Source organism: Mya arenaria, chromosome 2 (genome assembly GCF_026914265.1).
Source record: "Mya arenaria isolate MELC-2E11 chromosome 2, ASM2691426v1".
Lineage (NCBI taxonomy): Eukaryota > Metazoa > Mollusca > Bivalvia > Myida > Myidae > Mya > Mya arenaria.
In genome coordinates this window covers 14695550-14720542 of record NC_069123.1, presented here as the reverse complement: position 1 = coordinate 14720542, position 24993 = coordinate 14695550, and the positions used below count along the sequence as shown (strand labels likewise).

The window sequence follows — 24993 nt, the reverse complement described above, 5'->3', positions numbered from 1 at the left end:
CGTAAGAAAAAGGCAAACTTTTCACTTGAAACGTTGAACTATATGTAAGTTATTGAAATTATATGAAAATATATGTAAGGGCTTTGGACCAATATTTTTACGCACCAGAATCAGTGCAGATATTTTCATTCATTTATTACAAATGTTTTCAACAGTAAATTGACAGTATAAAGTATAAATCGATGATAGTTTCGTCACTGCCGATCCATCATGAACGACCACAAAATTCACAAAATATTGTTCACAAATTTATTTAATATGTGGTCACAAATTTAAGGAATTGATTTGTTACAAATGTGAACGGTAAAAGAGAGGTCTCATACACAAGCACATTTTTCACAAAAGTTGTCCAGTATGACTTCTGCATGACGATGACGATTAAGAAAATGTCAAAGTATATACTGTATAAAAAAGACTGTATTTAAGTTTTGAAAATGTGATAAATAGCAGAAAGACGAACAACATTGTAACAATAAAACAAACAAAAATGCTTCGATATATGCGGAAATTTATAACGACATTTACAAAATTATGTAATAAATGTGATCATAATTTTTTACCATTTCAAAAACGTGAATAGTGAATTGCGTGATCTTATAGACGACAATTAGTGCGCTTATATAAGGAAATAAAAGGAAATAAAAGATACAAGAATCTTTATTTAAAGACGGGTCTATGTTTACAAGAAACATTAGCTCTTATAGGTCAATGAACTATTTCCCGACATATATAGCAAACATACATAACATATCAAAACATATCAAAGAGTGGGTGACCTGAAAATAAAAGCATATAGTTTAAAATAGATACAATATTGGAACAATTATTTACAAAATTTTATACGCTTAACATTTGTGCCAAGTTAAATGAAATGAGTTCCATCATAGTTATACAGAGGGGACCGCCTCATGTGGTTAAATGGACTGACAGGCGGAAGAAGAATATACATTTTTCAGTTTGCTTCAATTTTCAGAGAGAGGCTCTGACTCCTACCACGAGAAACAGTTGAAATCAGTCTTTAAACCAATCTTTGACTTTTTTGGTCTGACCGGTCGTGTTAATAACCAAATATCTGTGAGCGAGGCGCGTACAGTTGTCGAAGATAATTCTTCATCAGAAATACAACCCACAGAAGCACCAATGATGCTTTTAAGGGGCTTACTTTCTATGAATTATGAGACAAGGGATGCTTACACATTTCCTCTGTCAAATTCTCAGCCTCAGGTCCAACATGGCCAACACACCAACAGAATCCGTACAAGAAAAATAGAAGACGTTTCAAGTCCGAGAGATCTATTCATGGCAATGTTCTATTGCTGTGATCCAATGCTACAGTGTATTCTTTTTCAAAAGTTATTTTTATGCAAGTGTGCTATTCCATTTTTTACAAAGATTTATTTTCTAAGAATTATACTGTGGCATAAGTTGTGGCCACAAGTTACTAAGTTGAGGCCACAAGTGACTAAGTTGTGGTCTCAAGTTACTAGGTTGTGGCCTCAAGTTACTAGGTTGTGGCTTCAAGTTACTAGGTTGTGGCCTCAAGGTCATAGGTTGTGGCCACAAGTTACTAAGGTGTGGCCTCAAGTTACTAGATTGAGTCCTCAAGTAACTACGTTTTGGTCTCAAGTTACTAGGTTGTGGCCTTAGGCTACTAAGTTGTGGCCTCAAGTTACTAGGTTGTGGCCTTAAGTTACTAGATTGTGGCCTCAAGTTACTAGGATGTGGCCTCAAGTGACTAAGTTGTGGCCTCAAGTTACTAGGTTGTGGCCTCAAGTTACTAGATTGTGGCCTCAAGTAACTTAGTTGTGGCCTCAAGTTACTAGGTTGTGGCCTCAAGTAGCTAGGTGTTGGTCTCAAGTTACTAGGTTGAGGCCACAAGTGACTTAGTTGTGGTCTCAAGTTACTAGGTTGTGGCCTCAAGTTACTAGGTTGTGGCCTCAAGTTAGTAGGTTGTGGCCTCAAGTTTTTAAGTTGTGGCTACAAGTTACTAGGTTGTGGCCTCAAGCTACTCAGTTGTGGCCACAAGTTACTAGGTTGAGGCCACAAGTGACTAGGTTAATTTTTGTTTGACTGAGGTAGTAGAAAAAGCATCTACCATTGCCGCTCGTGTAAGAAACCTCGGTAAACCTCGTTTCCGCAAAACACCCTACGCTCGGGTCGGAATGAACCTATCTTACACTCTCGGCCATGGAAGATACTTATAATCTTACACGAGCGGCCATGAAATATTCTTATAAACGATTAAGGGTTTTGAAATTTTGAATCATACAAAAATGTTAGAGAATACAGAACTGGTTTAAATTTAAGGTAAATAATAATAATAATTGAAACTAAAGAAATTCTCGTGTAAACACTGGTATGTCAATATCGTTGAGAAAATTGTGCAATACCTCAAAAAATGAACTAAAATTTAAACTTTGACAAGTAACGTGATATGTCTTTCAAAATCATTATTTCTTTGAGAGTATTGATTTCTTCAAAAGATAAACAAGAACCATGCCAGATCATTCTTCAACACGCAAGACAAAACTGAAGTGTGTCACTAATTCACAACGATTGTAAAATTTGATAGATCTCAATAACGATTTATAATATGCTTACTCTTTATTCTGTTCCAATTTATAAAATACGTTTAACAGGGCATAATGATAATGGAAGCCTTTAAAAAAGTGCACGTAGCTATTATAAACGTAAATATATTGATGTATGTACCTCCTTAGATTGTTGGAACGGTACTATAATGTCAAAGTCCCAGTGAAAATGACAAGGCGAGTGGCGGGGAGAAAATGCGCCAAGTGTCGGGGCGAAAACGACAAGGCGAGTAGCGGGGCGAAAATGCTCCAAGTGGCATGGAGAAAATGAAAAGGCGAGGGGCGGGATGAAAATGCGCCAAGTGGCGTAGCGAAAATGACAAGGCGAGTGCCGGGGTGAAAATGACAAGGCGAGTGGCGGGGAGAAAATACGCCAAGTGGCAAGTCGAAAATGACAAGGCGAGTGGCGGGGCGAAAATGCGCCAAGTGGCGTGGCGAAAATGACAAGACGAGTGGCCTGGCGAAAATGCGCTAAGTTGCTTAACGAAAATAACAAGGCGAGTGGCGGGGCAAAAATTCACCAGGTTGGGGGGGGGGGGCGAAAATGACAAGGCAAGTTGAGGGACGAAAATGACAAGGCGAATGGTCTGGCGAAATTGTGCAAAGTGGCGGGGCGAAAATGACAAGGCGAGTGGCGGGGCGAAAATGCGCCAAGTGGCGGTGCGAAAATGACAAGGCGAATGGTCTGGCGAAAATGTGTCAAGTGGCGGGGCGAAAATGACAAGGCGAGTGGCGGGGCGAAAATGCGCAAAGTGGCGCGGCAAAAATGGTAGGGCGTGTTTTGGGCGAAAATGCCATGTTGAAACAAATATCAATATGTATCCGAGAACTACTCTTCTAATAGTACATTCATCGTTTAACTGGTTTAAGGTTAATGTTATTTTACGAAATGTTTGCGTTTAGAATGCTTCAAAATGGTTCATCATGGTATTGTTGAAAAAAATCCACATTTTGTGACCAAACAAATGAAAGATCTTCAACTCTTGACAGCTTGATCAAGTAGTACGGGCGTACATTTCAAAATGTTTCAGGTACGCCCATGGGAAGGAATGAGATATTGAACGTCGTACCTAGACCTCGTAAAAATCGATTTAGGTGATCATTCGATAAAAGGATATTCATATGACAGGGTGATATGTAATAAGCTTGGAATATTGTTTAACTTTTTTGTCTGTCGAAATCTTTCATTCGGCAATTTATTTAACACGTTTCAGCAAACATGTGAGATAGATCAGATAAAGATAGAATTTTGTATAATTTGGATGTGTGCTCCAGTTTTAATTAATACACAGAAAACATAAAGACACATGTATTGTATATCTGATGGATGCTTCAACTATATCACCAAAATTTAACAAAATATATAAGATAAGCAATATTCATCTGGTATATTTAAGCTCACCTGATCACATTTTTAGTGCTATATGTGAGCTACTGTGACCGATCTTCGTCCGTCATCTGTCCGTCAGTGGACAGTTGTTTCGAACTTCATTTCTTCTTAAATCACATGTATCATTTTGATGAATTTTTGATGAATAATACTTGGGTAGTCCTGTACCAAATTTCTCAAACAAATGACGCAAAATAAGAATATCGAAATCCCTAAAAAAACATTGTGGTCATGAATCGAAATTAAATTGAAGAAAGTGTTAGTCTGTGACCCTTTATTAATACAGATAAAACGCATCTTATTCAGCTAAAACGCCTCTAATCCAGCTAAAAACATCTTATCCAGCTAAAAACATCTTATCCAGCTACACATCTTATCCAGCTAAAACATCTTATCCAGCTAAAAACATCTTATCCAGCTAAAACGCATCTTATCAAGGTAAAAGGCATCTTATCCAGTTGAAACTCATATTTTCCAATTAAAACGCATCTTATCCTTTCACAGAATATGAATATCAGCGGGCTGTTTGGCCTACGTGACTTTATAATAAAATAATTTCCTTATCCGGTAATAAAAGTGTTCTTCTCAACAAGGCATCTCTGCGAGTACTCCGGTTACCTCCACAACACAATACTTCGTTATCGCGTATCATCAAACATGACGATATAGAACACTTCTGACTAAAAAGTATTAAGACCTTGAACTTGAACCTACATTTAAACAAATTAATAAAGATTATCTAGCCACGAACAATTAAATTACTAGGTTTGAGGGCCGTATAATGAACTGCATAATTACTTCAAATTAGTAAAAGTCAGTAACAGGCCATGATCAATATTCCTACAAAGTTTATCGCTTGTACAATAAAGAGTTATGAGTTGAGTACATTAAACGATTTTGATTTAAGGTCACCACCAACTTGACCTATGGCATACTTAATAAAAGTCGGAGGTCGTGTCCAACATATCTACCGAGCTGGGCCATAAGGGCCATCATATATTATATATAAAGAAGCTATGTGGGCGTATAAAATCGGCACAACCGTTTGTAACAGAAGTATGTGTTAAGATTGTTCTACCAGCTTGTTCAAGTGTTTTTCTTTTGCAACACGTGAGGGTTTTGGTTAGAAGTTACCGTAGGAACATGGTTCATGCTGGCTGTAAAATTATTTTAAAATGGGAAAATCGTTGTTGTTTTGGCAAATATGTGTTTTAAGGGGATTCTCGCCGCTGTCGTGGTCTCAACAGTTATGTTAAGTATGCATTTCTTTCGACAACAATCACCTAAATTAAGCGATAATCAATATGGAGTTGAGACAGACCGTTACTGGTCAGGTTGTCAAATTGAATGTGTATTGTTAATTCATTTATTGCCAAGGGCTGTGTTCGAAGAAAAATGGTTATTCTTCGACAGTCAGTATCCATTGATCTGAGATATGATCGATGATAGCAGATACCAGAGGACAATCCAAATTAGGACCAATAAACAACATTGTGCAATATCCTGGATTAGGCTGGGGGAATATTACTTAAAAATGACTTAAACAACGCCTTTAACTAGACGTTATTACACATTTCAAACACGTCGAAGACGACGGACAACGGGCGATCATAATAATTCTTATATAATGTACATGTATATACTTTCAAACGATAAAATGATACCTTGATATTTTTTTGCAGAAATGGGCGTTGACATTTGCACATACCGTGCCCGAATAGGTACGTTCTCTGGCTCTATTGGAGTTGGAGTCACACATGAAGAATGTCTGGTGAACTTAACATTTGGACTGAAAACAGTGGGAGCTGTTATTTTTATCGGCATGCTGCTGGTGATGGGAGGTGTTGAACAGAACCCAGGACCTCCAAAGAAAGGTAGTTATTTTGGTTTCCCTCTATATAAACAATAAAATGAAACAATTTCATCTGCCAACGCTATGAAGTTTTTTTTCAGCAGACCATAACGGGAAAAAGGATGTCTCGAAAGTTAAAGAGAGCTATAAAAAGTCGAACGGTCATCACGAAAGCCAATAAACAGTTTAAACAGATTTGTTTTACTTTCTACATATATGTCGGGAAAACTGTAGCTTGCTTTCTTTGATGATAGTTTTGTTATAAGCCTAAGATGTTTACATTTTATTTTTTATTATTTTTTTGCCTATCAAAAAGACACATTTAAATAAGAAGGAACCAAATCTTCTGTGCATTTTTAAGTAAATATATTAAAACATCCGATTGCTGAGGTAAAAACGGCTTCATTTCATATTGTACTTCCTTCCTATGGTCAAGTTAGATTCTTTTTTATTAGATATTAAAATTATTTGATTTTAATATGTATTTATTGGATTAAGCAGAAAGTCTTAAGCGTGTTTTTTCAAGGGTTATGCTGCTCGTAAATAAGGGCCCAGTATTATTTAGTAAAGTTCTGGTTTTATGACGTAGAACGTGAAATTTAGTATAAAGTTTAATTTTGTTACACCCAGTTTTTATTGTGCGTTTGTAAACACAGAACCAAGCGAACGGGGAAGCAGCACACAGCTGTCGATGGTTGAACCGGATCCCTTAGCATCGAATTCAGACAATATAGGTAATGATATTGAAGGGGTAAAAAATAAGAAAATGTTTGTACGCATCAAACAAAACCGGTGAATGTATTATATATTATTTTGTTTGTAATTTCTTTTCACATGGTGAAATACAATGCATTCAAGTTGGGGAAATCGAGTTATTTGAGTTGGAATTAAAACAGTGACAAAATAAGCTTAATTTAAAGACTTTCATCACTTATGTATACTCAAAAGAAGTTTAGTCAGTAAATATTTTGGGCACGAATGACTGACATTAATGAACATAGGTCAAGTACCTCCTGGATATATTTTGTGTTATCGTAGACTGGTTTGGCAGTATATTTGTCACGTGATTACCATTATCAGTAAACGGTACTACTATCAGATTATTGTATTTTAGAGCTGAACAAAATCCAACCCCAACAATATGTTCATATATGCATGCAGACAATACATCCGAGTGGGTCAGATTGTATTGCGGATAATTGTTTATTTCATTGTAATATTTATGCGAAAAGCTAAAAGGTCGCAATATTGTTCACCGAGTGAGCGCCAAACGCTGTATTTAATGGGTGGCGTAGGCATTAGTAAAACTATTGACTGTTTTTGTATGGGATAAATTTATTGCATTTCTTAACTGGCATCATATCGTAGTTCCTCAGAATAGAGCACCAAAATGTATGCGAACGTAACATCATATCGGAAATTTTCTCGTAGGAATTGGTGTTTAATCCCTAAAGGTTTTGACTCCGTCACTAAGGTTTGACATTAAGTTAAATTTAAAAAGATCTATCAAAGTTACAGAGAGGACCGCATCATGTGGTTGAATGGAGTGACAGACGGACGAAGAGAAGCTTCATTATTTCAGTTTGCTTCAATTTTCAGAAAGAGGCTCTGACTACTACGGCGAGAAAGAGTTAAACTCAGTCTTTAAACCAATCTTTGACTTTTTTGGTCTAACCGGTCGTGTTGATAATCAAATATCTGTGAGCGAGGCACGTACAGTCGTCGATGATAAGTTACCATTACAACCTACAGAAGCACCAATGACGCTTTTAAGGGGATTAATGTCCATGAATTATGAGACAAGGGATGCTTACACATTTCCTCTACCAGATTCCCAGCCTCAAGTCCTACATGCCCAATGCAACAGTAGAATCCGTTCAAGGAACAGAATAGACGTTTCAAGTCCGAGAGATCTATTTATGGCAATGTTTTATTGCTGTGATCCAATGCTGCAGAGCATTCTTTTTGAAAAGTTATTTATGTGCAAATGTGCTCTTCCATTTTTTTACAAAGATGTATTTTCTATGAATTATACTGTGGCACTTTGGCCTTTAAGATCACTTTCCACCGTAAAAATCAACAAAGGGTGTTATACAAGTTGCTTTATGATTGATGTTAAAACACATGTTATCAGTTTTGCCCGTCTCGGAAGACCTAAGTTATCAAAGTCTACTGTTTTAAACAATCTCATTTTATCCGAAAACACTTTTTACAATGGTAATTGTAATGGTGGTAGGAGTAAACGAAATATCAGTGGTTTTTGTGAAATGTTTTTCTCTCCAGCATACGAATCACGCGGTAGTTTATTCCATGACCCAACTCACTTCCTTAATCTTCGGGGAGACCTAATTTCTGACTATTGTTCCAAGATATACTCGTTCATTGATACGATATCTGACTGCGTAGTTATAGTAATAGACATTCAACAACTGGAACGTAACTATGATGATTACAAAAATGTGATTACACACTTTTCCTCAGTCATCCTTTTCTTTTCTGATGACATTTATGATGATTCAACTACTGATGGTTTGTTAGATGGGATAGAAAACGTATTCGTAAACCGTGGAAGTAAGTTTTTGTCTTTTGAGTCAGGCAGTGATGTAAGTATACTTGAAAACACTAAGCAATTTTCTGAAACCTTATCATCATTCGTGAAACCATATGACTTGAAATCGCTGGAGGATAGATTAATGTTATTAAGCAGCACTTCCAATATTTTCAATGACATAATAACAACTGATGAACGTAAAGACGGATGTGGTGACGGAAAAAACCTGGCCGTTAGTGTTATAAAATCAATTCAACTAGAATTAAAGTATTGGACAGAGAAAAATGACGAGAAATCAAAACATTTATTTCATAACTGTAGATTGGTTCTCACACCCTCGTCCTTTGTTCTTACAAAAAAATATCTAAAAGATTAAAAAAGATAAAAGATTTAAAGCAGGATAAACGTTCAACACATTTTGACGAAATAGATCAACAGCAAGCGGCCATTCGCAAATATAAACATGAGCAAACTCGGAATGTTTCGGATAGCCTAAAGGCCTTTATAGAAGCTATTGAAAAATGTCAAGAATCGCATATACATCTTGAATACTTTCTTTCTTGGCTGAGCATTTTGATAGAAAGAGAAACCAGACCATTCTTAGACGAACTGAAATCAAAAAGAACGTTGAAAATGTATGAGTTTATTGAAGCGAAAAGAAAAACAAAGATCAGTGAACAAAAACATGGTGATTACGAACACGTTCTGGAGGTTCTTGATGAAGAAATAGAAACGACATCGTTTACTGTTCAACATTTCTTTAGGGAAATAAGCCAAATATGCAACTCCATCATAGAATTTGATGTAGATCGATCAATTGCGGGCGTGTCACTTGACGAAATAACAAAAGTATATGCAAATCTCATATCAAGAGGTGCCACGATTGAACTTATCGATGGTGATAACCCGTACATGGCATCCTACTGGAACCAGGCTGTGTTTGAATATATTGAAAAACATAAAAGTGTCGGGAAATGTGTGATTTTGAGTATACTAGGCTTACAGGGCACTGGAAAATCAACGATGTTAAATTGCATGTTTGGTTTAAACTTCGAAACAGGTACGGGTCGTTGCACACGCGGAATCAATGGAAGACTTCTTAAGATGGAAATATCTTCAAATGATAATCACGGACATGTTTTCGTTGTCGATTCTGAAGGATTACGTGCACCCGAAAGATCTATAACAGATCAAAATAATTTCGACAATGAACTGGCAACTTTCATTACAGGAATAGGCCATGTAAGTTTAATGAATGTATCAGGAGAAAATCCATCGGAGCTACATAATGTTTTAGGCGTAGTTGTTTATGCCTTGATTCGTTTGAAACATGCTGAGAACGCTTTGCTCGAAGGACAATCGTGTATGTTTGTTCACCACGGTGTAGCTGACGTAACTGCACATCAAAACAACCTGGACGCTCTAACAAAAGTGCTAGATCAAGTAACAAAAGTAGCAGCTAAATCAGAACACATGTACTTTAATGACGTAATTAAATTTAACGCAATATCACAGGTGTTTTATACGCCCGAATTTTTGCAAGGCAATGTGCCAGCTACACGTATTAATCCTGAGTACAGTAAAATTGTATCAACCGTTCGGCATCGCATAATTCAGTTACTTGTCGAACAGGGTAGAGGTCTTGATATGACAGATATCGGGATTCGAACAGAAAATGTATGGGATGGAGTTAAGTCAGAAAATTTTATATTCTCTTTCCGCAATGGCGTAGAAATAAAAATTTACCACGATATTAACAATGCACTTAATGATAAACTCTGGAATTTTGAAAAAGAATTAAACTTTCACATTTTACCACGGTATCAACGTAAATACCAAGGATGTGTAACAAAAGACGACTTGTCTATGAAGCATAAACCCATTTTTGAAAGTGCAATGGAAATATGTGAGTCAAAAAGACAAGAAGTAGAAGGCAGTATAGAAGAATTATTTGAGAAAGGTGAGGATAGTAGAACTGCAGTTGAATGGAAGTTCTCTGAATTGCTTGTAGTAAAACAAAAATTGCAAGACATTATGAACGCAGCTAAAAATCGGTTAAATTCATATTACACAATTCAATTTCTTTACATCGAAACATCCACCATAACAGAAGAAAGAAAAAAACAGCTTGAAATAAAATCTCAAGAGGTTGCCGAAAAGTTAATAGGAGAATGCAGTGAAAAAGACATTGAAGATTCCTTCAAAACGCTTTGGGAAAAGTTTGAAGAGGACATTCGTCAAAAGTTGACAGTAATGAGACCTCGAAATCTTGATGAAATGTTTAAAAGTAAATTATTACAAATATACAGCGAAGACACCATGCATATCAAAAATCACTTGAAAGCATTTACGGCTATAGAATCTTTACACCATGTATTAAGAGATAACCCTGATGTAGAACCACTGGTACAATACGTAGAATCATCAGTAAAAGGATTCGATGAAACAGAAGAAGTTTCAGAAATAATAGTCTATGATTTTATTCGAAAAATTAAAGCTAAATGTTCAGAGGCAAAGACAAAGAAAGACAGAAAGTTGACAAAGATGTTTTCAATTAATTTTGTTGTTGAAAGTAGTCGCTTTGCATTGTACCATTTTCGCGTTCACAATAAATTGTTCCAAAAAAAACAAGGAATAGATTCTTATATAAGACAATATCGAGAAAAAATATACTTATCTTTTAAGGTTACAATTGGAGGTAAACAAAAGGAAAAGCAAATATGTAAATCGCTTTGTTCTACCATTTTGTTTTTTCTAAATAAAGCTATCAAAATGAAAATTGAAAGGATTGTTAAAACAACAATAGAAGAAGAGCTTTGTGTGTCCAAAGCAAATCTATTACTTGAAATATGTACATTTTTAGCAAAAGAGACGGATGAACTCACTGCTTTTGATAATTTTATATCCTATCTAATGGCACCAGATAGCTTTGGGAAAAAGTGGCTAATAATAAGATGCGAGCAAATACTGTTTCCAGAAGTACAAGACAAGAAGTCGTTTAAAGAAATAAGCAAACGTACGATTGATATTGTATTTGGATTTGTTAACGAGTCATTAAAACGGTTGAAAAATCATTCCGAGGTGAATATAAGACTTCAAAAAGCCGTCGATTTGTTTTCTCAAATAATTGAGAGTCTAGACATTGACAGCACGGACATAGAAAGCGTGTGTCATTCGGAAATGAATGAGCTTGTGAATGTCAAAGACTTGGCAAATTACATTGAGCCTGCGTTTGATACTGAGAGAGAAAGCTTAAGAAAAACATTTTGTTCAGTAACTGTCAACACGATAGAAACGTTTATCAATCTACAATATGATGCACTCTTTAAACATCTGTGGGGTTGTTTTGAAAAATGTCCGTTTTGCAAGGAACCTTGTTCTTTAAGAAACCATTCTATAGCTGCTAAACACCAATGCAAACAGCATCGGATTCTTGGCTGTTTAGGGGTGAAAACCGAATGGAAAACATTCTATCAAGCCCCTTGTGACTCGTCCATTAACACTTATACGGAATGGTTTGACTGTCAAATAGTAAACTATGTATGTAAAAACCACCAAAACCATGGCAATAGTCAAGAACGACATTTGTTTCGAAAGTATAAGACCTTTTTTCCTCATTGGGATATCATTCCGTCGTCTGATGTGCGTGAAAGTTCAACCTATTGGAAATGGTTCATGTACAGGTTTAGAGAAAGACTTTGTGAATACTATGGTTTCACTTCAGACGGCATTCCAGATAACTGGTCGTATATCTCAGCGCATGAAGCAATACAAAGCTTGCGTTTATGCTATAGTTGACCAAGAACGACTTTTAATGTATTCGTAGCCTTAAATTACGTCGGCGTTCAAAAACACCCACTTTGCTCAGAAGTTGTGATAGAACAATATGTCTGACACGTTAAATCTACTGTTTAGCAAATGAAATAACGCTCCGATGACGATTTGATTATTTATATATATTTTGGCTTGAGCCGGTATCCCCTAACATGTATTGATAAAGATGTTTCAATGTATATAGTAACTGAACATTATCGGTCTTTGTTAAAATATGACGTTGTGTGTCTTGTCGAGTGTCTGCTAGGCCTTGAATAGTGTGCATTTAAATAGTTGCTTCGTTAACATTTCAATTGGGGTTATCTCTGTAGTTTCCAAGCTTTGTTTGATCAAACGCCTTAACGAAAACTTAATCATATTATCTAAAATTTCATGAACTTTTACTAAAATTTCTACTGATGTACCAGCATACATCCGAGGTTGTTTTCGATGCTGTGAGAACCTTTCCCATACGGCGCCCGTTTGCTGGTCCAAAAGGCTACTGAGCTTGCCCCTGTAGATTCAAAATTGAAGAAAAGATTTAATTTCGAATTCCAAAACACTTTTTACATGTCTATCTTTTCCCTGAATACAACTTAATTTGTATAATAATGTCATAATTATGATAAGTCATATTATACAAGTTCTTACCTATTAGCAATAGTTTAAAGGTGACGGCCTTGGTCAATAATTAATTTGCGGTCCATATCAACAACATATATTTTTTTAGCTAACAAGTAAATAACTGTTTTAAATTGGGATATCATTTTGGTAGTTTCCCCTTATAAGAGAAAAGGCGCGTGATTTGTTGACGTGTTTCTTTAAATAATATAAGAATTAAATTGTTAGAAATTGCCAATACCATCAATCCAGTTTTGTTAAACATGTCTGATAAAGATAAGCTGTTGTCATGACTTTGTACAAACATCTGCAACAATTCTTATTTATGTAAGTAATGTTTGTTTTGTTACTTTTCAATGTCTTGCTAATTTACGTAAGGCTAGAAATGAATGCTAATCAACTCGACTCCGGTTTCTCAGCTATCTGACAGAGGTGATAACCGCGATCTGAACTGCGCGTATTTTTTTAAGTATTGTTATTTCCTTGTCTCAGTCTTTTTATACGAAGGCTAGGATTCGTTTCTAGTTTCTTACTATGTGTATGTATATATGTACATTAATTCGTGTTGTATATATATTTGTTGTAATAGTATTTACGGTTGTTTTGTCATGAAAAGTCTCCTGTAACTCATACTTTGAGTGGCAGTACATCTTGCTGTTGTTGTGTTACGGAATCATCAATGTATACCATTTTTAAATAGAAATAGCTTGTTTTTCTTTCCTCGGATATGTTAAAATAAGTTTGTATCTATTCGACGCTGTGCATTGTATATCTATTGTTGGTTAATTATAGAGACAGAGTCGGCTATATGCAAATTACGGTTTGTGATTTTTACATATTTTAAAATTTAATTCCTGACAAATGTTGATATAGACTAATCCTATTATTGATTAACACATAATTGACTATTGCGGCCTGGAAATCAATGTAATGTTGACCTTAGTTTCTTTATAAGTCAAGTATACACGCTATTAGATTGAATAATGTTTATATAATATGGTTAAACATGTGCTGATTTGCTTGTAATTTGTTTTATTTCTACCTTTCAGTTTATAATCCGTGGTATATTTCATGACATGCTATGCTATTTGATAAATATGTTTTGTATACAATGTATGTTTTAAGTGTAGTATTATTGTGACATTCATAGCATTTATAGCCTTGCAACAATATTTCAGAACATCGTTGTTAGGTAAGGAAGATTCGATTTAATTTTGATACTGTACAACACAATTTATACAAACATTACAAGTACAAAGTATAAAACTCTTTATATGCAAACAACTAGGCTTTTTCCAACAGTTTTCCAAATGCAATACCTCTGGGGTCACATCATCATCTTCAAACCCTAAAAAGATGAAAAAATAGCCAATGGTCTGATATGATATTATGATGATGTGATCCGAGAGGTATTGCATTTGGAAAACTGTTTGAAGTTACTGTTTTGAATGGATGGTTTTAATGTATAAAGACAATTCATAAGTTAATCTTTATTGTGTCAATCCTTGTTTTAACTTTTAATGTACAGTATTTCAGATCAATTCAAAATGCGTGATAAAATCTTCAGTTGAAGACTTGATTCAATGACTTAATACAAGCACCCCTGAAACCGCCATTTTTTCTATGCGCATGCGCACCGGAAGGCGATAGTACGATGATGAAAACGCGATAGTACGATGATGAAAACACGACAGTAAGATGATGAAAACGCGATAGTACGATGCTGAAAACACGACAGTACGTTGATGAAAACGCGATAGTTCGGTGGGGAATACGCGGTAGTACGATAATGAAAACACGACAGTACGATGATGAAAACACGACAGTACGATAATGAAAACACGACAGTACGATGATAAAAACGCGAAAGTACGATGGTGAAAACGCGATAGTACGATGATGAAAACCCAATAGTACGATGATGAAAACGCGACAGTACGATAGTACGATGATGAAAACGCAAAATCACGATATTACGATGGTGAAAACGCGAAAGTACGATGGTGAAAACACGATAGTTTATTGCATTATCAAACTGGTTATATCGAACTGTCGTATTATCGCGTTTTCGTTATCGTACTGTCGCGTTTTCATCATCGTACTGTCGCGTTTTCACCATCGTAGTTTCGTGACTTCGCGTTTTCATCATCGTACCATCGAGTATCGCGTTTCAGATCAACAGATTCATAAGCGATGGCCCTAACGGCATTTCGTAAACAACGAGTAGCCATTTCCGTGTCTTGAAACTAATCTGTTATCAGAACAGGGCAGACTGTTTTGTCTCAACAGTATTCACATTAATGTAATGTTTGACGAGGACACGGCTATATAGTTTACTAAGAATTGTACTTCTCTTAGAGGGACGAAGAAACTGTGCAAACTTCTCTGAATAAAATTGGTACAAAGGAGCAATTTTTAAAACTGTCATGCATACCTACTATGTCCTGTTGGTACTTTAGTAATTTTACAACTTAAAATTTAATATAAAAAAATAAGCAATATTCAACTTTTTCAATCACGGCAACATTACAGAATCATGTCTGACAGAAAAAAAATCTTGAAGGCATGAATGAAAAGAAATTGGTGGACCGATTGTTCAGAACATCGTCAAACAGTGTTGTAAACGTTATCGTTGTTAACTTTCAAATATTTACTGCTCTGGGAGGTTCATTGATACACTTGTGATCTGCAGTATTTCTAACAAGATTATAGACAACTGTTTCAGCTATAAATATTCTATTTAATAAACGAGTATATCATCAAAAAGACCACCTTTATAAGTTCACAGTTTGTTCAAGTTGACAGTGTTGTTAACGGGCTCGTTGTTAACTTTACTGCACTGGGTTCATGGATAAACTTGTTTTTGCAGTAATTCTAACAAGATTATAAATATCAAATCAGTATTGTTTATGCTATTATGTAACCGCGTTTTGAAATAAATGTAATCATGTGTGGATTTATTTCGGCTGATCCTACGATCAAATTATTTCATACCTTATTTAGTTAATATCCGAAGTGAAAACGTATTTCACCGACCGCTCCAAGGCGAAAACGCCAACATTTAGTAAAAGAATGTCTGCTTCTAACACTAATAATAATAATAATAATAATAATAATAATAATAATTATATTAATAATAAAAATATAATAATAATAATAATAATAATAATAATAATAATAATAATAATAATAATAATAATAATAATTATTATTATTATTATTATTATTATTATTGTAATAATCATAATCATAATTATAATAATTATAATGCATATAATAAAAAAATGTTATCGAGAACACGATGCATGCCTCGTATTGACTTGAGTATTCAATACATTAAAGATGACGAATCAATTTAGTTTCAAAATCAATACCATCAGAGATTACCATGGCCCACAACATACGTTTTTTTCCAAATAAAATCAGTCTTGTGTATGCTATTTTTTAACCATATTGTGAATGTCTTTCATTATCAGAGCAATGTCGGAACCCGCGATTGAATTATTTCCTTCATAAATTAGTTTAAACCCCCAGTCTTACTGTTTCACCGACCAAGGCGGTAAACGCGAACATTTATTATAAAGACGTCTAAATGCACATATTTTCTGTTGTTGTTGTATTGTGACGGTGTATGCGACTAACACCAACAAAAGGCCATCGTGAGGACCATCGTGTCTTTGCCTTAAGCGGAGGAGCGAAGACGCGAAAGGACGACGGAGAAGACACGACAGTACGAAGTAGCAGACGCAAAAATGTGAATGTGTGTTCTTCAAAAATCATAATCCCTGTATAATCGAATTTAACGTACGAGGACAGCGGACGCGTAAGGATACAACTTAATATGATCAATCGTGGTCAAGAAAGACAATTCGTACTCATAGTTAGTACAAATGTAGACCGAGTTGTTTCCCCTCCATCACTTGTGCATTGTTTCCGCAGAAAAAAGATTTGTCAATTTGTTTTTGAATTATTAACAAGCGCTTGTCTAAACGGAAGGCGAAGGGGCGAATGGGGCGAAGGAGTGAAACTACGGAAGTACAAAGGCGAAGGGACGAAGAGACGATTTTGAAGACGAGAAAGCGAAGGGCAAAGCGAAGGAGCAAAGGCTACATGCGTATTTTCCCGTCTTCGCCTTCGTCCCTTTAAACCTAGGCCTTCGTACTTTCGTGTCTTCGCCGTTGTTCCCTTTGCGCTTGGACAGAACTACAAAAAGAATCTAGCTAAAAAGCACATTGAAATTGTCTTGCCAACATTTATACTATTGTGGAATTCATGTACATACTGAACAAAACTATCGCTGAAATACGTGTAAATGTATCTTAAACGTCTTACATGGTCGATAGTAACTGCAGTTAATACCTTTGTTGAGTATATGGTTGTTCTAGTCCTTCTACAGTATAACATTTCAATATATAACTATATCAATGAATCAGTCGGGCGGGAGGAAAACCTCGCTCACTTGTGCCCCTAACCACCTATTATGAATTCCAAGAACCGCGACACATGTCGTCTTAGTATTTTGGGTAGACTGTTCAATACACCTAACAGCTTAACAAAGACGACTTAAAGGTAAGAACATATACACAGTAAGAATACAACATTCATATTAAGTCAATGGACTCATTAGGTAGTAGGCTTGATCATTAAGAATTAAGAACTTTTGCGGCGTGTGTTTAAAGGTTCGCCCATTGCTACCTAAACGATACACAATCTCTGCGTCAGATTTTGCGTTGACAATGTGTCAGCTAGTGAGGTTGTATTCTAAGTCAGTCAGATGAAATTACCGTTTGCATCCCTAGTTGTATGGAGGTAAAGAGCGTTCTTATAGAGCATTCTTATAACCTGACGAGCATTCATATATGCCCACATTATAAACCAATGAAGATGACATCTGTTTATAATGGGGTCAAAGGTCAAGATCATAGCACGACCAGCAATCATGTGATGTTGACTAGCAAAGTTTTGGTCCTTTCAAAAAGGCGACACATCCCATTCTCTAGTGATGCCATGACAATTGAATAATCAAAAATGAATCATTACATGATTTTATCAAGTTGGTGGTATGATGGTACCAAAAGAATTGACTTTTTATATTCTTCTGTCATTTCGTATTTAAGGCTAAAAATTGTTGAAATAAATGTCAATAGTATTTTGAAACCTGAATTTGGTACGGAAATACATTTTCTATTATTTCAAATTCATTGATTGATGATGGTCAGTCTTGATTAATAGGTCAAGTAAAAATTTATTGATGTATACAAAAGTTGATCGAGCTTCTTCAATAGATGTCTGAGATAAAAACCTGTTTTTCAGCTATCATGATGTGTATTTATTTACAGTTACCTATTATATTGCTAAAATTAAAAGAATGTTTAAGAAATAAATAGGTATTGTACATATGTAATTCTGATTTTGTTTTTATATGATCCCTTTGAAAAATACCAAGTATTGTCCACTAAATAACCCCAAAATGGTTTGACCTAGGACCATGAAACTTCAGCGGTACTTTTTTCTAGAAATAACCTCTTGTGTCTTGGGGGTCAAGGTCAGTCTTATTATGCTTGACAAATGGAGGAGCATATAGTGGCTGCTTTTTCCCTACCTCGTTAGTCCGTCCATCCATACCCTGTGAAGAGAATAACAATTCTACTGGCGGGATTGAAATATAATTTGGTAGATTTATAAATGGTAATGACAGGAAGTACAATGCACAAGAACCATAACGCTGTGACTTAAATTCTCTCCCTTTAGCCAATTTTTGTTAAGCACGCGAGACATAGTTGTCACAATGACTGTTCCGTGTAGGTGTGCGTGTCCGTCTGGGCTGTATCTTGTAGGATTAAAAAATAACTTGCCAGTGAGGGCACAAGACACAGACCTGTACCGCAAATGTCGCACTTAATGGTTAAAGGATGAAATGATTCTTGTCATCTCTGTATCTTGACCATGCATTTTAGGATTTTCATAAAATTAGCCATACTGTTCTTTTCATTTCCTTAGACACAAATCAATTCATACTGTTAAATAATACACAAGAACTTTTTGAAACCTTTAATAAGTACTAAAAAACATACTCTTTATTAACACAAACTATTGATTCAAAGACATGATTAATATCTACATGTTGTTTACTAAACAAGTCATCAGCAATATCAATATGTTGAGATATATTTAAAATCAGCTGTTAATAAACTACAACAGAAACAAACACAGTTACCAGCATGGATGAAGTTAAACACACACAGTTACCAGCATGGATGAAGTTAAACACACACAGTTACCAGCATGGATGAAGTTAAACACACACAGTCACCAGCATGGATGAAGTTAAACACACACAGTTACCAGCATGGATGAAGTTAAACACACACAGTTACCAGCATGGATGAAGGTAAACACACACAGTTACCAGCATGGATGAAGTTAAACACACACAGTTACCAGCATGGATGAAGTTAAACACACACAGTTACCAGCATGGGTGAAGTTAAACACACACAGTTACCAGCATGGATGAAGTTAAACACACACAGTCACCAGCATGGATGAAGTTAAACACACACAGTTACCAGAATGGATGAAGGTAAACACACACAGTTACCAGCATGGATGAATTTAAACACAAACAGTCACCAGCATGGATGAATTTAAACACACACAGTCACCAGCATGGGTGAAGTTAAACACACACAGTTACCAGCATGGGTGAATTTAAACACACACAGTCACCAGCATGGATGACGTTAAACACACACAGTCACCAGCATGGATGAAGTTAAACACACACAGTTACCAGCATGGATGAAGTTAAACACACACAGTTACCAGCATATATGAAGTTAAAGACACACAGTTACCGGCATGGATGAAGTTAAACACACACAGTTACCAGCATGGATGAAGTTAAACACACACAGTTACCAGCATAGATGAAGTTAAACACACACAGTTACCAGCATGGATGAAGTTAAACACACACAGTTACCAGCATGGATGAAGTTAAACACACACAGTTACCAGCATGGATGAAGTTAAACACAACAATTTGATTTTTATAAACAATATGTGATTCATGAATAAGAATAGCGGGGACTTATTAGTATTAAAAAAGACATTCATTTGTAGTTTTACTTAAAGGATAATGAATTTGTGAACACAATTGCCCGATAAATCAGGAAATAATGGAGACAACCTAGCAAATAAAACAAATAGAACTAACAGAACTAACAATTGGATCTTTATGATTGAAAAAACAACAACAACAAAGCTCGTGATTTAAAAATAACTAGATGAATTGAATGCTACAATATTTTGAAAATGGCACTTTGGCAAGTCGAGTTTGGATGAAGCTGCTTTAGGGATTCATGATGCTCAGGGCTACCATCTCAGTTGTCACAATTCATCCCGATTTCCCGAATCGCCTTTTAGTTTTTCTGCAAAATTAAAGGTTATACTTGGTAAGCTTGCCTGTGTTTGGAAGAAAAATTTTACGCCTTGTTATAGTCATTAACAGCAATAGCGTCAGAAAGCAACCTTAACCTTGGCAATAACTCAATACTCATTCAAGATTTTGTGAAACTTGGTTAACATTTTGCCAGAGTCAACAGGCACATGTACAGTAAGGCCCATAACTCTGACTTAAATAAATGTTGAGTCATGTCCCTTTTTGACAGGAAAACAACAGGAAAGTGTTGGTGTTTGCTTGGCGCTACTTTTGTTACCTTGTCAAAGTGTCAATAAAATGGTCAATAAGTAATAAAGAGCGTTTTAACCTCGTGCATAATGTTTTACATCTTGATAGGATTTTATTGGTTCATTGATACATTTATTTCAGGATTTCCATAAGCAACTAGATTCAAGAGCCATGGTAATCCCGTAGACTTAAAAATGCTCATTCCAAGACAAAAAATAAAAAAGTTGAAAAAACATTGAATCTGTGAGAGTGCAGCTTTAAACATGCAAAACATGAATTCAGTATTAAAATCTAGGTGAAAGCATTCATTTTAAAATTTAAACTGATGCAAAGACGCCTTCTTTCAGAAAAATATCATAAAATTGTTATCATGTCTATTGGCCATAATTAATGTCAAAAACTAAAATTGATCGAAGATTAAAAAAAAAAAAAATTATAGTTGAAAAGTTTAAATTTTCAAGATGACCTACTTTTATCTTTCTTTTTCTTGGATTTTTCTTTGTTGGGCTTATCAGCACTCTTGTCTCCTCTATCTCCTTTAGGCTTCCATGTCTCATCCAGGCAATCTGAATGTATATATAATATAAATTTCTATTAGGAATCAATCTTGTCAGTACATGATAGTCTGTAAAATATAGATGTATATAGATTTGACACTCATGAAATACATATATAAATATTGGTGCCCTCTCTCTGAAATGTATTGCAATCTTCCGCTGAGTAACAACTAATAATTAGTGTCTGTTTTTTATGCTTAAAGCACTTTCGACACATTAAAAATATTACAAGGTATACATTTGAACAACACAAGATTATTCAGAATTAAATCTAACCATACCTTAATTAGAACCAAATAGTTTTTATTAACCCATTGATTTTAGCAGTCCTGTTGAATGTTTGTAGACATATCAGCATTACATTAACGATTAAAGAGGCAATGGATAAGTTGGAAATTGCCATTTCGAATTTTGTAATTTCAATTTCATCATTTAACCAATTGCTATTTCCGAACAGCTGTCGATACAATCCACTATAACCGCTTGAATTTGTTGTTTACCAAATAACACCTGTAAATGTTCAATTGCTCTACGTAAACGGTTTAAATATTTTGTATTTTTGATGGGTCTAGTGTCTAAGTGATAACTTAACACTGATAAGATGATTTATAAAATAGCTTAACTTCATGGTGAACATGATGTCATCGCTTTAACCAACACTTACCCTGGTCATCAGGTTTAAGGACATGTTTTCTACATAGATAGTCCATGATGTCCTGGTCCTGATATTTGTAGTACCAGTCTTCAATCGCCTCCTCGTAGCGCTCTACCACGTTGAAACACTGACAAGAAACATAGGACATGTATAACGGTAGATCAACGTAAAGATAGAGAGTGAAGTTTGCCCATCTGTTATCAGTAAGCAATACAAATTATACAAGATTGGTTTTATTAACTTAATCAATTATCATGTGACTTAATCAATTATCATGTGAGGACAAAATACATCAGTAAGTAAAGAAATACACAATCATGCATTTTTATATTCTTCCATATTTAAAAGAGCGCCCTTTCATGAAAATTTTCATAACCAATTATTATTATATCATGAAGTGAACCTGCAACTTTGGAAAATATTCACTAAATCAGGGGCGACAATTTGCCAAATAATGGATTTCAGGCTGTTACTGATTGAGCTGTACTGCTGTAGTGTACAAAATACATGTATTTTTATAGGGGCAGACGCTTTCTACTGAAAGATTACAATTCCTGGAAATATCAAAAGTGTGAGTCTTTAAATACGCAAATTTTAGGTCCCTATTGGTCTTTTAGAATCAATATAAATCTTCATACTTCTCTCTGGAGCTGTGTGACCTCTGCTGAGGGCGTGTCCCAGAGTTCATACGGGATCCCTAAATCCACCTTCACCCCTTTATCCCTGCAGAACGCAACAGACATAGGACATAAACACATGGAAGTGCACAACAGGTTCAAACAGCATCATGGGTAAGGCCAATGACAATATCCTTAGATTTTCATCCTTGAGAAATTCAATAAAATTTGCCCACCCATCCCATTCAATTCTAAATTCAGGATGAGAATCTAATGAAAAAACTTTGGCCGAAGCAGGGATCTATATTTTGGTAGGAAAACACATAAAACACACACAAGTCTTTTTAACAAACATACACCTCCTTTCATGCTACCAAGGAGACAAACATACCAACAGGAAGCTGTTCCTATACAACCACATAACAGTAAAACATAGGCAATGCACTCCTAATTGAGAGAATATTTTCCAAAAATGCAGGTTGGAAAGGTAGGAAAACAGACTTTTTGTGAAGACTCTTTACCTCTCTATGCATCTGAGTAACTTCTGCAGATGTATGATTCCAAAGCTCATATGGAATATCTTACTTGACATTCACACCTTTGCTACTGAAATTTTGTCCTAACAAGTTGGTGATCGCATTCAACTCATAACTTGATGTGTCATGACTACTTCTTCAGTTGTTTAAACAGAAAATTATTGAGCAACCAAAATGATTGTACCGATACTTAATCATATTGTTTCATCCTGGTCAAGAACTAAATAAACATGTAGGTAGAAGATAGAAAGGATCTAGAATGAGTAAAATGTTTTTTCAAGATCATTGCAAGTTCACCCTTCAAGAACGCATATTTACTTGGTAATTCTATGATGCATTGATTAGCTTTTGAATTAATTTGAATACATACTAGTACAAGATATTTGAGAAATTATTATGTCAAACTTTAAACTGTTAAAGATTTATCTGAATATCAACAAAAGAATGCAGAAGGGCACTTTTGATTCATATAAAAATATACTCACACTAAATTATGTAGTGTCTCGAAAGTTTCACTCTGGCCCTTGGCAAACCGGTTGCTCCCATCTCTCTCTTTGTGAATGTTGTAGTCAAGAATTTTCTCACAGATATGGGGGTCTTGTAAGGCTTCTATCAACCGCAACTCCCTGTGATACAATCAGTAGTGTAAGAGAATTTTTTTTAAATGAAACTATGACACTTACAAGATACAACATACAAGAATCAGGTATATAATAACATTTTTTTTTAGCTCAATAAGCTATTTTCCGCCATAATTAGATAAGCTTATGACTAAGATCAACTACGGTCTCTGTTCAACGGGATCAGAAAAGAAAGTGAAGACTGTAAAGACTTACGCGGTATTGTATTTGATTTTCTTCCTTTTTGTATCTAGACCATGTCCGAGTTCAAGAACCTCCTTACTCTTTCCTGTCTCATCTAATCTTTCTTTTAACTCTGTGGCCAGGAATTTGCAAACTGCAATAAAGATGTAATGTCATAGTGCTAGATATAGATAATTATCAACTGTTATTTAAGACCTGTAGAAAGGAATATCTAAATGATTACAGATATGCCAAAGCAAAATTAGCAATTCTTATAAAGGTATCCATTACTCAAATATGTGAAATTTGGATCCCTGGTGACCCCATATCATTCTGTATCATTTGAAAAGGGTTTATGCGTATAACAAAGAATAATCCCCTTTCAAACAATACAACTACAATGGGTCTTCAGGCATCAAGATTTAACTTTATTGTCAATAAAATGATAGAATTCCAAGCTTATTTATACATTTGTAATAATTTAAATAACTGATAATAATCATGGGAATATGCATTATTCCATTTAATATGCTGTAATGAGTCCAGGTTGCACGGTGTAAATTTCATGTGGCAGGCTTTCATGACTTCAACATGGTTTTACCATATATACATGTAACATATTTATATGTTTCAAATGCCAGTTATATTTGCATACATGTACATGTACATGTGACACTTTATAATACATGATTGAATTTAAATCTCAGGCTACACATATTAGCAGATAAGTGAGATGTTTTGTCAACACATTTGACTGTGAATAATTTATAGCTAACAATTCAGAACTCTAACCAGGTCTATAAGATTTCAGATATCACAGACAAGTCAACCAATCAGGAATCACCACATGCATGCTAACTTATCCCCATGGGAAGCACCAGATGCCAAATGACAATTTTCATTGAAAGTTATTGAAATATTATAAAAAAAAATAATTATGATGATAGATTTAAGATTAAATGGTTAAAAATCATCACAAATATCCTAAATACATAGATAATCGTCCACAAATCATAAATTTCAAAATGAAAGTAGAACAGGAAAAATTCAGGACACATTTTTAACTTCCTCATCTTGAAAAAAACTAAATCATGACAAACCTTCACATTTTGAAGGTGGTATCACCGGTCCCTGGTCTTCTTCTTTAGCAGAAAATACTATAGAAAAATATCCGATAAATAGAGACACACAAATTAAATCAAATGAACATTTCATGTTGTTATTGTTTACTGAATGGTTCTCAAATCTAAATGCCGGTACGAAAAGCGTGGAACCAATAACTATGCACAAAAAATAAAACCTTATCCGATAACA

At 35.1% G+C, this 24993-nt stretch overlaps 2 protein-coding genes across 2 annotated transcripts; one reads left to right on the top strand and one right to left on the bottom strand.

The window, feature by feature from the left end:
* Positions 1–3715: 3715 nt before the first annotated feature.
* On the top strand, positions 3716–13374 carry LOC128244086 (interferon-induced very large GTPase 1-like). Its single transcript, XM_052962105.1, has 4 exons — positions 3716–3728; positions 5664–5855; positions 6490–6567; positions 7433–13374. Exon 4 carries the CDS (start codon positions 9018–9020, stop codon positions 12180–12182), a length of 3165 nt encoding a protein of 1054 aa, XP_052818065.1. The 5' UTR covers positions 3716–3728; positions 5664–5855; positions 6490–6567; positions 7433–9017; the 3' UTR covers positions 12183–13374.
* Positions 13375–18857: 5483 nt separating this feature from the next.
* On the bottom strand, positions 18858–24952 carry LOC128217576 (protein canopy 4-like). Its single transcript, XM_052924803.1, has 7 exons — positions 24780–24952; positions 23713–23833; positions 23362–23502; positions 22362–22446; positions 21733–21850; positions 20982–21077; positions 18858–20251 (listed from the first exon to the last, which is right to left on the bottom strand). The coding sequence occupies exons 1-7, from the start codon at positions 24892–24894 to the stop codon at positions 20211–20213; spliced, it is 717 nt and encodes a 238-aa protein (XP_052780763.1). The 5' UTR covers positions 24895–24952; the 3' UTR covers positions 18858–20210.
* Positions 24953–24993: the final 41 nt, after the last annotated feature.

Coding starts and splice junctions, on each gene's coding strand:
- LOC128244086 (XM_052962105.1), top strand. CDS start 9,018: ATGTATGAGTTTATTGAAGCGAAAAGAAAAACAAAGATCAGTGAACAA.
- LOC128217576 (XM_052924803.1), bottom strand. CDS start 24,894: ATGAAATGTTCATTTGATTTAATTTGTGTGTCTCTATTTATCGGATAT. Junction 22,447..23,361: donor GAGACACTACATAATTTAGT/GTGAGTATATTT, acceptor TGCGTTCTGCAG/GGATAAAGGGGTGAAGGTGG. Junction 21,078..21,732: donor CCTTAAACCTGATGACCAGG/GTAAGTGTTGGT, acceptor ATATACATTCAG/ATTGCCTGGATGAGACATGG.